This window comes from Tenrec ecaudatus, chromosome 11 (assembly GCF_050624435.1).
Source record: "Tenrec ecaudatus isolate mTenEca1 chromosome 11, mTenEca1.hap1, whole genome shotgun sequence".
Taxonomy (NCBI): Eukaryota; Metazoa; Chordata; class Mammalia; order Afrosoricida; family Tenrecidae; genus Tenrec; species Tenrec ecaudatus.
In genome coordinates, this window is record NC_134540.1 from 104,064,150 (window position 1) to 104,078,040 (window position 13,891).

General features: G+C 47.2%; 1 protein-coding gene across 1 annotated transcript in view; it reads left to right on the forward strand.

Annotated features, from left to right (window-relative positions):
* The window catches only part of TMTC4 (transmembrane O-mannosyltransferase targeting cadherins 4), a 90,433-nt gene that overhangs the window by 48,075 nt on the left and 28,467 nt on the right, over positions 1-13,891 (forward strand). Inside the window, exons 7-11 of the mRNA XM_075563453.1 lie at positions 811-903; positions 1,134-1,298; positions 2,678-2,880; positions 4,221-4,392; positions 5,275-5,406. Of these exons, the coding sequence (XP_075419568.1) occupies positions 811-903; positions 1,134-1,298; positions 2,678-2,880; positions 4,221-4,392; positions 5,275-5,406 (765 nt within the window). The remainder of the gene's footprint in view (positions 1-810; positions 904-1,133; positions 1,299-2,677; positions 2,881-4,220; positions 4,393-5,274; positions 5,407-13,891) is intronic.

The following is a 13,891-nucleotide window of genomic DNA, read 5'->3' on the forward strand; positions in this document are numbered from 1 at the left end:
TCAGAACTTGAGTTTCTTGTGGCTTAATTACATGTGTGGCTGGATTTGTTGAGGTTGGAGGCTGCTTTTATCTTCTTAGGCATAATTACTTCCTAGGTAGCTACTCTATTACATGAACGAGAGTGTTTTCTAGTTATCAAAGGGGTGGGGGGGAGCAGTGGGGCAGCAGAAAACAAGTATTTCTGGGGTGAAAAGAGAGAACAAGCACCTCTAGGGCATTTGGGGGATGGGTGTGAGGACTCAGATTCCTAACTACTAGATGATGTGTTGGGCTATACATTGAGCTGGTAACCATAAGGTCAGCGGTTCAAACCCACCAGCCACTTCTTGGGAGACAGAGGAGGCTTTCTGCTCCCATAAAGGCTTACTGTAGTCTCAGAACCCACAGGGGCAGTTCTACTCTGACCTACAGGGTTGGCTGTGAATTCAGAACTGACTCAATGGCCATGAAATGAGTTGAGCTGAATGATATGCACATTATAAAATTATTACTAACAGGAATTTACTAGATAATAAGTTTGAGGAGCTAATTTCGTAGAAACTCCATATACCATATATACTCAAGTATAAGCTGACCCAAATATCGAGGCACCTAATTTTACCACAAAAGCTGCATGAAAAATGTGCTGAAAAACTCGGCTTATACATGAGTATATACAGTATATATTTTAGAGCTGAAGAAGTCTTCTGTGATTATCTTGTTGATTCCATTTCTTATCTAGATTCAGGTTCTTTGGTAAAATTGTGATGTATAAGTGCTACCAAATTACAGTGAAGCTCTCCCACCATTGGCTGCCTTGCTTTTCTTAGGGTTTGAATGCAGTGTTTGACATCTTGGTGATTGGCAAATTAAACATTCTGGAAATTGTCCAGAAGGTACTGCACAAAGACAAGTCCTTAGAGGTGAGTATAGCCTTTTGTTTCCAGCTCAGACATCAGAAAATGTCACATACCAAGCTGATTTCAAATGCCACTTTCCAGTATGCCGGGTGCCTTTGAATTCTAAAATAGCCCAGCCCTGTACGGCACAATGTCAAAGTCGTGCCGGCAGACTGGCTATATTTTTGTACCTGGCATGGCCGAGGTTATATTTAAAAACCTGCGATGTTGGTGGCTCTGTGGTTTCCTTCCAGAACTTTGGCGTGCTCAGGAACGGGGGCCTTCTCTTCAGAATGACTCTCCTGACCTTGGGGGGCACCATCATGCTATATGTGCGCTGGAAAATCATGGGCACGGGGCCCCCAGCATTCACAGAGGTGGACAACCCAGCCTCCTTTGCCGACAGTGTGGTGGTCCGGGTGAGTTCTAGACCCCCTCCCCTTTGGGCTATCTTCTCGTCCCCTTTCATCCCTCCTCCTCATCTCCAGAGCCCACCCCCCAGACTTCAATCATGGTTTGCTATTGCTCAGGATCATTCTGGATGAAAGCAGACTTGCATTTTCCTTTACGGTTGTGGGAAAAAGTTACATTGACCATGTCGTGCACCCATCATCTGTTCACGACAGCTCTCCCCTTACCGCAAACAGGAACTCACTACCTCCCCGTCGAAAGGGCACCTCCTTTGCCTTCTCTGCCTCCCTCCTGCCCCGGGTTATCATGAACAAACCTGGGACTCTACACATGTGCCTATTGGTGTTTCATATAGGTGAGATCAGACAGTATTTGTCCTTTCGTGATTGACATATCGCTGCATACTATATCATCAAGGTTCTTCCAGGTGGTGGCATGCACCGGGGCTGATTCCCTTTATCGCTGAGTAATATCCCTTTGAGAAACCAGGTTTTTACCACTAGGGATTGCGAAGGGGCTGAACTCCTTGTGCTTCTTTTGTATTTGCCAAAAGCCCCCTCCAAGGTCGGGTTCCCTGCCTGTTTTGTTACTTTGTCTCCTAAGCTGTTGCTTGTGTCTTAGAGGAAAGTGATGCGGCTGGGTTAAGACAAATGTCAAGTTTCCGACGTAACTTTAAATAGGTAATGATGTCAGGACCCCCTTTGTTCTTGAAGGATGTTTTTGCTAAACGCGAGGGACTTGAGCGACAAATTCTTAGCTGTTTCACAGAAACAGAAACCAGGAGGATGGTCTCTGAACGCTGTTGTGATGTGTTCAAGAGCCATGGGTGACCCTCCGCCCGCCAATTTCCTGAGCCACAGGTATGGGGCCTCCCTAAGTAAATGGGACATAATTAATCAACAGCAAAAGCATACATTGTGTAGCCTTGTCCGGGAGCCTGGCAGCAGAGTGGTTACACGTTGGGCTGCTAACTGTGAGATTAGCAGTTCCAAACCACCAGCTGCTCCAAAGGGACTAGATGAGGCTTTCTCCTCTCTTGAAGATGTGTAGTGCTGGACTCCACATGGGAAGTCCTACCCTGTCCTATAGGGCAGGGCAGTCAAGTGTGAGTCAAAACTGACTCAAGGGCCGTGAGTTTGGTGTAGGTTCATGGCCTAGTCTGGTGGCTTTGATCTGTTATGATCTATTACAATCCAAATACCTTTCACAAATCACAAATTCCTACACTTAACAGAGAAGTAGACAAGGTTTTATGTTAGACAACTGCCGTCCTTCAACAAGAGGGTCCTCAAAAGTAAAAGTAGGATATGTATGTATGTACACGTATATGTGTATGTTTTTCACAGTTCAGTATCAAATCAATGTTTGTTTTCCTTTTGACTGACAGGCCATAAACTATAATTACTACTATTCATTGAATGCATGGCTGCTGCTGTGCCCCTGGTGGCTGTGTTTTGATTGGTCAATGGGCTGCATACCCCTCATTAAGTCAGTCAGTGACGGGAGAATAATTGCATTGGCAGCACTCTGGCTCTGCCTAATTGGCCTAATATGCCAAGCCCTGTGCTCTGAAGACAGCCACAAGAGAAGGTAAGAGGCAACTCTGAATTTTAACTTCCACCCTGGGTTGAGTCCGAGGCGCTTTGCTAAATCCAGCACTGACCGTCTCAATGATGCTGTGGAAGGCATGTCTAAGATCATGTCTTTCCAGTACACATTTAAGGCATGGATCAGCTCCAGCCACTTGGAGTTCATTGCCCAGCCTCAACTAGTGGGGAGTAGAATTAGTGGAGGGGGGTGTAAGGATGACTGCTTCATCTCCCCGCCCTCTGCCCTCCCCCCTAAAGTAGCATTTTGAGATGCTTCACCCTGTAGGCGGTAGAGAGTAATTTGTGGTCAGAACAGAGAGTGTAATTGGTGTGCGTTGTGCCTGTTATTCCCTGACCCTCTTTCAGAAAATCCCGGTGAATGCTGGAGTGTTTCCTTCTGGTGCTGTTGGCTGGAAAATAAGCTACTTCCCCAAAGACACGACATTTTTCTCGCTAAAAAAAATGCTTGTTTGTTTCATGAAAGAGAAAACACGTAAGACGCTTTCATTTAAGCATAAGTGTTGAAGGAATTAAAAGAGTGTTTTCTCAAACAAACAAATTTCTCAAAACAAATTAAGTTCCAAGTTGACCTATGTATTAAATTGGTCCATGATGCTAGGCGACAGCAAACTCCCAGTTCATTTCACTTATATGTGTGGAATAGGATTTTTTAAAACAAAAAAACAGTACTTTGGGTCCAAGGCCCAGGGAATCACCCCCAAATTTGACTTGGCTTCTACATTACCGAGGATGCATTACGCCGAGGCTGTTGGACATAAATGATCATCAATTCCAGCAGCATTTCAGTGCTCTGCCTTCCCTTTTGCTTGATTCGGAGGTGTGGTGATCCAACAAGGAAAATCGATGCTCGTTTAGTGAGATGTTGTAAGGCTTAAACTAGTTAAGTGCTGGGTCTTTTGTTGTTATTAATTCGTTCAGTCTTTTGTTGCTATAAATTTGGAGATGGGAAGAAGGACAGTTTGTTTTTTCCTGTGTAGACTATCAGATTTCACTCTTTGTAGCCATTGAGCTGCTCAGTGAGGAGTGGGCTGAGTTTACAAGGCCTCACAGTGTAGTCATTTTCACTTTATTTTGTCCTGAATTGGCACACCCAAGTTTCATGCGCGTGCTTGACGGCTGGTCTCCTCGTGCGGGAGCCCTTTATGCGTGCTGCCCAGTCCAACGCTCTAAGCCCCTCCGATGCGTGTTACTTGCGTAGCTGTTCTCAATTGACAGCAAGGGGGTGGGTGGGTGGGGGTCTCTATCATGAATTTCCTGGTGGCTGGGACGCTTTCTTGAGAAGTCTAAGCATAGCCCTTTTAAATATTTTCCACTTTCCAGGATCCTTACCCTGGGCCTGGGATTCCTCGTGATCCCGTTTCTTCCCGCGAGCAACCTGTTCTTCCGCGTGGGGTTCGTGGTTGCGGAGCGGGTCCTCTACCTGCCCAGTGTTGGGTACTGCGTGCTGCTGACGTTCGGGTTTGGAGCGCTCAGTAAACAGACAAAGAAAAAGGTAATGACCCAAGAGGGGTGCCATTCAAGGTTAAGAGGTCACTTACTAACTGGAAGGTTGGAGGTTCAAATCCACCCAGGGTCATCTCACAAGAAAGCCCTGGCTATCTACTTCTAGAAACTCACCATTGAAAAGTCCCTAATCTGCTCGGTCACCTATGAGGTCACCCTGAATCAGAATGGGCTCAGTAGCCCAACAGCAACTGGTTTCTTTTTGTTTTATTTAAATTTTGGTTTGGTGCCACTGTTGTGGTTGTTGTTGTTCGATGCCATTGAGTGAATTCCAACTCACATCGACCCCATGACCAACAGAAGGAAACACTGCCCGGGCCTGCACCATGCACATGGTGTTTCTGTGCTTGCGCCCCTTGTTGCAGCCGTGAGGTCAATCCATCTCGTTAGGGGTCTCCTGCTCTTTGCCCCTCCAGTTCACCACGCTCGATGTTCTTCTGATCACATGTCCAAAACACAGGAGACGACGTCTCACCATCCTTGCCTTTGAGGAGCATCTGGCTCTACTTCCTCCAAGACAAATCTGTCTGTCCTTTTGGCAGCCCTTGGCACTTTCGATATTCTCCTCCAGCTCCGCAGTGCAAATGCATCCACTCTTCGTCCATGTCCTTATTCAGTGTCCATATCCCACGTGTATCTGAGGCCACTGAGCATGCCTTGGCTTGGGTCAGTTGCCTCTTAGTCCTCAAAAGGAACATCCTGGCATTTCAGCACTTTAAAGAGTTCTGTGCAGCAGAATTACCCGGTACAGTGCAATGTGTCAATTGTCTTAACCGCTGCTTCCACGGGCATTGATTTTTCCAGGCAATTTTTGACCACAATTCTTGGCTGGATTCTAACTAATGATATCTATGTTGTCTCTCTTCTTCAGAAACTAATCGCTGCTCTCATACTGGGAATTTTAATCATAAACATGCTGAGGTGCATGGTTCGAAGTGGGGAGTGGCGGAGCGAAGAGCAGCTTTTTAGAAGTGCCCTGTCTGTGTGTCCGCTCAATGCTAAGGTATGTTGATTGCCATGTTTCTCTAGAATGACTGCTGGGTGGTATTTTAAGCCCAGTGTCCAAGTGCCTATCTTCATACAGAATCTAGCACAAGACCACGACCAAATACTTTTGAGAGGTGGGTATTTTTTTTAATGATTTTGTAATCACTTTATTGGGGGCTCATACAACTCTTATCACAATCTGTACATACATCAATTGTGTAAAGCACATGTGTACATTCGTTGCCCTCATCATTCTCAAAACATTTGATCTCCACTTAAGCCTCTGGCATCAGCTCCTCATTTTTTCTTTATTTTTTATTTTTATTAAAAGGTTATTATATTTTGGGCTCTTACAACTCGTACAACAATCCATACATCAATTGTATCAAGCATGTTTGTACATATGTTGCCATCATTCTTTTCTAGACATTTACTTTCTATTGAGCCATTGATATCTGCTCCTCTTTTTCCCTCCCTACCCCCCACCCTAGGGACCCCTTGATAAATTTTTAATTATTATTACTTTCATATCTCACACTGACCACTATCTCCCTTCCCCCGTGGTTTCTGTTGTTTGTCCCCCTGGAAGGGACAGCATTGGACTATGTGTCGATCATTACGATCAGTTCCCCCTTCTGCACCTCCTCTCCCTACCTTCCGCCCACCCTTCTGGTATCAACATTCCCATTCCTGTTCCTGGATGTGTTGTGAACTCTTATCTCTTATCTGCACCTGTGTACATGCTCCAGACTAGTTCGAGTACTGGGGTCATGGTGGTGGGGGGTGAGGAAGCCTCACGGAACCAGACTGTGTGCTTCATCGGTGTTTTACTGAACCCTGGTTGATTCATCCCTTCCCTGTGACCCCTCTGTGGGCAGATGTCCCATTGTCTACAGATGGGCTTTGGGTCTCTGCTCCGACCCATCTTGTTCTCAACAAATGTTTATTTGCTTGTTTGTTTGTTTGTTTGTTTGTTGTGGGTCTTCTGATGCCTGTTATCTGGTCCCCACGAAACCTCATGATCGCCCTGGCTGGTGTAACTCCAGGTCTGTCCGCAGACCTTTATGACTATCTCCCACTGGTCCTGGGGGAATTCCAGGAGCTGCCCCTTCTAGCCTGAAGTCTATTTGGGGGTCTCTTTAGGGGCTTTGTGGCTTGGCTTTGCTCCTGTTGCTGATCTGTTATGTTCCCTTCTTGGTTCACCCTGATACGGAAAACAACAAAACAGAAACAAACCTCACTGCCATCAAGTCAGTGCTGACTCATAACAACCCTATATGACAGAGTAGAACTGCCCCTGGGAGTGGCCGAGACAGAAACTCTATGGGACTGAAAAGCCTCATCTTTCTCCCAAGGAGAGGCTGGTGGGCTCAAAGTGCTGACCTTTTAGGTCACAGCCCCACTGGTAACCACTCCCCCAGCAGGGCTCCTTTAAAGTTCCACTCTGCCAAAGTGAATCAAAAGAACTCATTAAATCAGACACTATCAGCAAAACAGGAAATTTCTTGAACACTGTATTCCTGGTCTAGTTGAAGTGAATGCAGAGGTGGTGTTTTATTGAAGTAATCTGATAAAAATTTTAACTTACTTACATTCTTCTTGGCTCCAAATCCTTCATTTAACCAGCTGTCCCTTAGGGTAAAACTAACCTTTTTGAACTTTTTGTACCTTTGTCTACAAAATGAAGATAAAACCTAAACCCTGGTTGGGAGAACTTAATGAAATATTCCGTCTAACATACTCAAGCGTGGTGTTTTAACCCAGAGTGGGTGCTCAAGAAACGCTAGCCTTCTAGGCTCATTTTAGCTCTGGTTGTCTCCTTAAATGCAGGTTACTGCTAGTTGCCACTGCGGCTGCATGGAGTCATGGGGGCTTTCTCTATTGAACGAAGCGTTCATTGCCCAGGCCTCTGTCTCAGTCATGGTAGCAGATGGTCAGAAAGCAATGCTGCTAAAAGGGAGAGAAGGGTTAAAACCCAAAGCCAAACTCAATCCCAAACAGTGCATTCCAACTGAAGGTGACCTTACGTGGGTCTATAAACTGTGTGGACCTATAAACATTTGTAGGAGCCCTCATGGTATAGTGGGTTACACATTGGGCTGCTAACTGCAAGGTCAGTGGTTCAAAACCACTGTCCACTCCTTCAGAGAAAGAGGAGGTTGTCTAGTGCCATAAAGAATTACAGTCTCAGAAGCCCACAAGAGAAGTTCTATTCTGTCCTACAGGGTCATTTTAGAGAAAGATTAGTTTAGGGAAAAAATGTGTGTTAGTATCAAATAATATATCCTCTCTTGGAGTATAAAAACTGGAGCTGCCTGTTGTTGTTGTTGTTGTTGTTAGGTACTATCAAGTCAGTTCTGACCCATAGTGACCTTATGCACAGCAGAACGAAGCACTGCCCAGTCCTGGGCCATCCTCACAATGGTTCCTATGTTTGAGCCCAGCGTTACAGCTACGGCGTCAATCCCTCTACTTTACCAAGTATGATGTCTTTCTCCAAGGACACGTCTCCTGGTGTTTAAAATATCTAAGGAGAAGTCTCCTAGGACGATGGTTCCCTGTGATCTTCTGGAGAAATATTTTTAAATTTCCCTCTGGGTTTATCTTACTTATCTACTGGTGCTATAACCAAAAATCCCGAGTGGGGGCTTTCCCAGACAGAAATTTTTTTTCTCAATAGATTGGGGGATTAGAAGTCTGATTTCAGAGCAAGGCTTTCTCTCTGGGTGGGCTGCGGGATAAGGGCCTTGTCTCTTCTGCTCCTGCTCTCTGACTCCTTGGGAATCTCTGTGTGGTTGGCATCCACCTGAACCCATCTATCTTCTTCAGCTTGCTGTTTAATCTCCTCTGTAACTCAAAAGAGGTCTACTCAAAACACAGTCTACCCTGAATTTGCCTCATTAACAAAAAAAGACAAACCATGACCCAGTAGGATTAGAACCACAGACATGGACACCCCCCCTACACACACACACACACACACACACACACACACACACACTCAGAAAACAAAGCGCTGCCACTGGATTGATTCTGAGTCAAGGCCAGCTTATACAGGGTAAATCTCTATGAGAGCAGGTAGCTCCTCTTCCCCCACAGGGAAGCTGGTAGGTGTGGACCCTGCAGTTAGAAGTTGGGATTTACACTGCATATTTGAGGGAACATATTTAACCCATAATGAGTTCCATTTCATGTTCACATTCCACGTATGAAGAACATCAATTAATCCAGGCATAATTAATTAAATCTAATGAATAGTTGAGGTCTTACTGTGACCCTGAAGTAAAAAGTGGTGTATGAGCCCTTAATAAAATGATTTTTTTAAACTGAGATGTAAAAAAAAAATAAAGGCATGTACATATGTTAAAAAAATACTAACTCCCCGTTTGTATGTTGCTTTAAGAACCTTGTTCCTGTTTTTTTTTTTTTTAATCATTTTACTGGGGGCTCGTACAGCTCTTATCACAACCCATCCATCCATCCATCGTGTCAAGCACATTTGTACATTTGTTGCCATCATCATTCTCAAAACATTTGCTTTCTACTTGAGCCCTTGATATCGGCTGCTCATTTTCCCTCCCTCCCCAGTTCCTGTTTTATAGTATGGTTAGGCACCTAGATAAAAGAGCACCTGACTTCCAGGATTGTTTTGAATTTGATTTGCTGACCTAGCAATACATCTAGGCCATGAAAAATAAACTGCCTGGGATTTTATTTCATAAATGTTCATAGATTTGCCTTATTTTGACTTTTGTGTTTGAATAGCAGTAATTACCCCTTCTATTTATACAGTTCTTCTCTATAAAGAATTCAGATTTCTTTGTCGAGGCTCTATAATTATCTCTTTTATCTTCTCTCTGAGACCTTTCGTGAGCGGCATTATTTTCTTTACGTTTCCAGATGGGAGAAACTGAGGCATGAAAAGATTGACCTTGCCTCATGTAGGCTAGTAATAGAGGTGGCTACACTAGGCTGGTGTGGTTCGTGTGTGCCCAGGCGACCCCAGTCGAGGAGAAGCTGCGGGGACTTGTGTGCTGTCTCAGCCTCCAGAATGATTTCGCATGTTATAGGCTAGAAAACACAGCGCGTGTGCTCTTGCTGCGTGCACGTACTTACTTTGTCTGTGTGTGTATTAATTTTCTCGTTGTAAATTTACGACCTACCTGCAAGAAGCCACCTTGGAAATGGGCCGGATGGTGATGGTCCTCTCCACGAACCATGTGTTTGCAGTGATGTTCTTCATTGCACAACCCTCCAAAGTCAAATTCACTGCCACTGAGTCAGCTCCGACTCACGGTGAGCCTATAGGACAGAGTTGAATTGCCCCTGTGTGTTCCTGACCATGTAAATCTTCACAGGAATAGAAAACCTCCTCTTTCTCCCATAGAGCAGTGAGCGGTTTTGCACTGTGACCTTGCAGTTAACAGCCTAACACAGGACGCAGGACGCCACCAGGAGTCCTGTTGCTAATGCAGTATAAAAAAGATAGATATATTGGCGGGGTGGGGGGGGGCGTATTATTTTACTTTCTACTTCAAATGGAAATGTCACATAACTTTCTTTATTATCCCGTTGTAATTTAAATTTTTAAGGAAGGAAACTAGATTGAGTGCAGGGAAGAGATCACATTTAGATAAATCGTTTTGTTCAACCTCATTGCAGGGGAAACATTTTCCAAACGTATCTGCAGTTGATAGCCCTTCATTATTAAGTGGTTATTTGGCAGCTATCTGTAAACGAGGTCCAGATTTACAAACCAGGCCCCTCCTTCTTCAGAAGAGGACCGTATCTGTGCAGCCGGGAAGGAGCCCAAGGGGCAGAGTGGGTTGTGTGTTGGGCTGTCGACTGCAGGGTCCGCAGCTCTAAGCCACCAGGAGAAGGAGGAGACTTTCTGCTCCCTGTGGAGTTAGTCTCAGAAACACCTGGGGAAATCCTCCCTGTCCTGTCCAGTCGCTGTGAGTCGGAATCAACAATGGCAGTGACAGTGCGTCAGCCTCCGTGTCTGGCCTGCATGTGTATTACTCACACTGCCTCACATGGAGTCAGTACTCAGCATTAGCTAGGGGATTGAACCAAATAGAAATTCAATCCCTTGAGCCCACAGTGATATTTGATATAAAGTAGCTGACTATATTTGTACTGTCCTTCATTTTCATCTTTAAGGATTAAAAGAGGTAGGTTGCAATTAACCCCAACTGTAATACAACTGAAAGAAGCCCCGATGGTGCTGTGGATATGCACTGGGCTGTGAACCACAAGGCCAGCAGTTCGAAAGCACCGGTCACTCCCTTGGGAGAAAGATGAGGCTTTCTACTCCCATAGTCTCGGAAACCCACAGGGACAGTACTACCCTGTCCTATAGCATCACTGTGAGGCAGCATCGACTTGATGGCGGTGCATTTGTTAGTTAGTAATACAGTGTAAATGCATTCAACAATATAAAGGGTCACATATCACAAGGAGTGAGTCACAGAAATGTTTATATGTTGATTTCGAATGTTTGCAGGATATTCACAACTGAGGAGCTGGCTCTAGCTAGGGTGTTAGCAGTGCATTCGTTACTGATTCTTTTGCTTCGTTTGCACTTGCCTGTCATTGGGAGGCTGGGGTGGCTTTCCGCGCCTGCTTTTCTGTGCTGGTTCGTTGCCTCAGTAGATGAATCACAAAGCTACAGGGGATGGTGAAGAATAAGTAGGCTCTCTCAATCCTTACATCCATGGGGGGGGGGGGGGAATCACTCGTCCTTCAAACGCCGTTTTAAGTAAACAGATGGTAAGGGTTTTGTTGGGTTGGTTACTTGAACCAGGGGTTGGCTGTCTAGACAACTCTTTTCCATTCAAACGATTCCCTCAATCACCCCTAGGTTAAAGCTGACCTCTGGGTAAATCTGCTGACCAGTTCGTAATGACAGAAAGCTTGCCTGCTTGGCCTGCACTAGATTTTAACCTGTGTCGTTTAAACAGCCATGGTTTGCATTTCTCTCCTGTCTTCCTGGCTGGCCTGCGGTAGACTAGCACCCTGTCTATACTGCAGAGGGCAGTTGGACCCTTTGTCTGAGCTCTTTTGGAGAAAACAGTGTTTCTCATAACAAAGGGAAGCGGCAGGGGCTTGGGGGTGGACGAGGAGTGAGGCCTGTGGAATCTGAGAAGCCCAGTGTTTGTATTCTTGCCACCAACAGGCCCTTGCAGGTCCCATTTCCCTGCCTTCCCTCCCCAGGTGGGGAGCAGGTGGGGCAGGGAGGAGTCATACGTCCACATGGGAGTGGGGAGCACACACCCTCACCATTCTGAGCCCTTTGTACAAATGTGTGCTCTGTTGGCAAAGCCTCTCCCAAGCTACCATGAGATAATACCTAGTAATGGGCATTCATTTGGCTCCTAAAGGCTGCGCTACACCCTGGGGTGCACCCGCAGCACCTCTCCGTGACCCGTGCTTCCCTGGCACCTGGGTCCTTCTGCCAGAGTAGGAAAAGCAAACAAACACGAATCTCCCAGAGAGAAAAAAGTCATCCTCGCTTCATTTCATTTCCCATGAACTTTTTGCCGTCTCCTCGTCCTTCAAAAACTGGCGGGTTAGAAATACTCCCCTTGCAGCTGTACCCGTCTGTATCCCCTCCCCGGCTTTCCACCTGTAGGCTCCAATGACGGGGCAGTCTGGAGGCAGTGTTCAGAGGTGGCGGTGGTTGAATGTGACCTTGCGGGCTCACAGCTGGTATGCATGAGTGGCTCGATAGGGAGAGGCTGCTGCACCTCCACCCAGCACCCTAGTCAACGGGTGTGTGACGCCAGCACAGGCCAGCAGCATTCACTGCCACTGTTCCCATTGCCAGGCAGTGCCCTTCACCTCGGCTCCTTGCAGATCGCCATTGACCTTGACTTTGTAAGGCTCCCAAAGGAGGTTTGGTTCCTCAGCACACACTTTGGATGATCTTCCCAGGGGAGTTCTAGGCCCAGCCGTGGCTTTGCCGTGAGGTCTGGCCTCTCCGCTGCAAAAGGGGCTAAGGTTACCTGAGTGTTCTGGCAGGCTTGCAGCTGGGTGACCCGTTTTCTTCCCGTAGCTTTATCACCTTCTTGCTCCAGCCAATTAAAAGCCCTCTCCTTATAGCTCCATCTTCCCAGTTGGTTTCTTCAGCTTTTAGCTCTATCTGAAGAATAAAATGGGGGTAGTGTTCCAGAGGAGTTAGGCTCTAGGCAGGCTCCATGCCTGCCGTGGGAACAACCTCACTGCTCCCAAAGGACTTCAAGATCAGCACAATGCCTAGCTCCCTCCCTGCTGGCAGTTTTCACTGCCAGGGAGTCGGTGCCGACTCATAGTGACCTTCTAGGCCGGGGTAGAACAGCCCGTGGGTGAGACGGTGGCGCTAGACAGAGAGTAAGACAGCCTCATCTTCCTATCTGTGTCTCAAACTGCCGACCTTGCAGTGAGCAGCCCAGTGCTGAGCCAAAGTCACTGCCTTCCGCTTGGTTCTAAACCAGTTGGGAAATAAACCACTGTCTGCTGTTGAATGGATTCTGACCCAGGGTGAGCCCCGTGTTCAACAGAATAACGTGTTGCCCACCTTTGATCTTGATACCACTGCACGCTCCCATCCACTGCTGCTCTCGCTGCCCTTCCTTGGCCCAGGGCGCCGCTGGGAGCCACAGGCTTTTCATTAGCCATCGGCAGCCGTACGTGCCGTCCAGTCCTGGGCGCAGCTTGCTAGTCTGGAAGCACGGCTGAAACCTGCCTTCCATGAGTGATCCTGTGGCTGTTTGAAATCCTGGTGGCCTAGTGTCCAACATCCCAGCACCAGACAGGCCAGCATAGGATGCTGGACCGATAGACGGGGAGGTCTGAAGATGGATGCACCCTCCACTCCTACCCACTATCCCACCGCTGGCATCACCAGCCTGCCGATCTTCCAGCCTCGCCTCTCGCTGAACCACTGCTGTCTCCTGCTTCCCTGCTCCTTCCTATCTCTTGCTCCCTCCCAGGCAGCCAGGATGCTGCGGTTTAAATGAACGTAAATCTGGTGATGACTCTGCCCGTCTCCTACTCCTGCCTTGCAAACCCTGCATGGACCTTCTTTCACACATAGGACCAAAGCAAAACCCACTCAAGATGCCCTAGGCAGCCTGACCCACCGGAGCTCGCCAGCCCTCCTCTCCTTTGCTTGCTGCACTCCAGAGACCGGACTTCCTGACACCTGGAGTCCAGCAGGCTTCCTCCCAGCCCAGGACCCCCGCACCTGTTGCTTCCTCTGCTTCGGATACTCTCACTACCCCTGAAGCCCCCGGCACCTCCCTGACAGCTCTTAACCCCAGGCCCCTTCCTCAGGACCAGCCCCCCTAGGTCACCTCCCTTGGCAGTCCTGGTGCCCTTTGTGGAATGACTCGGATCCAGACCACCCTCGGTGCCGGGTCTTGCTCGGTTGTCAGTCAGACTGGTGGCCAGCACAATGCCTGGAAGAGTCCAGTGGGCATTGGGTCACTTCCTGAAGGAGTGAAGGCAGGTGTATATGA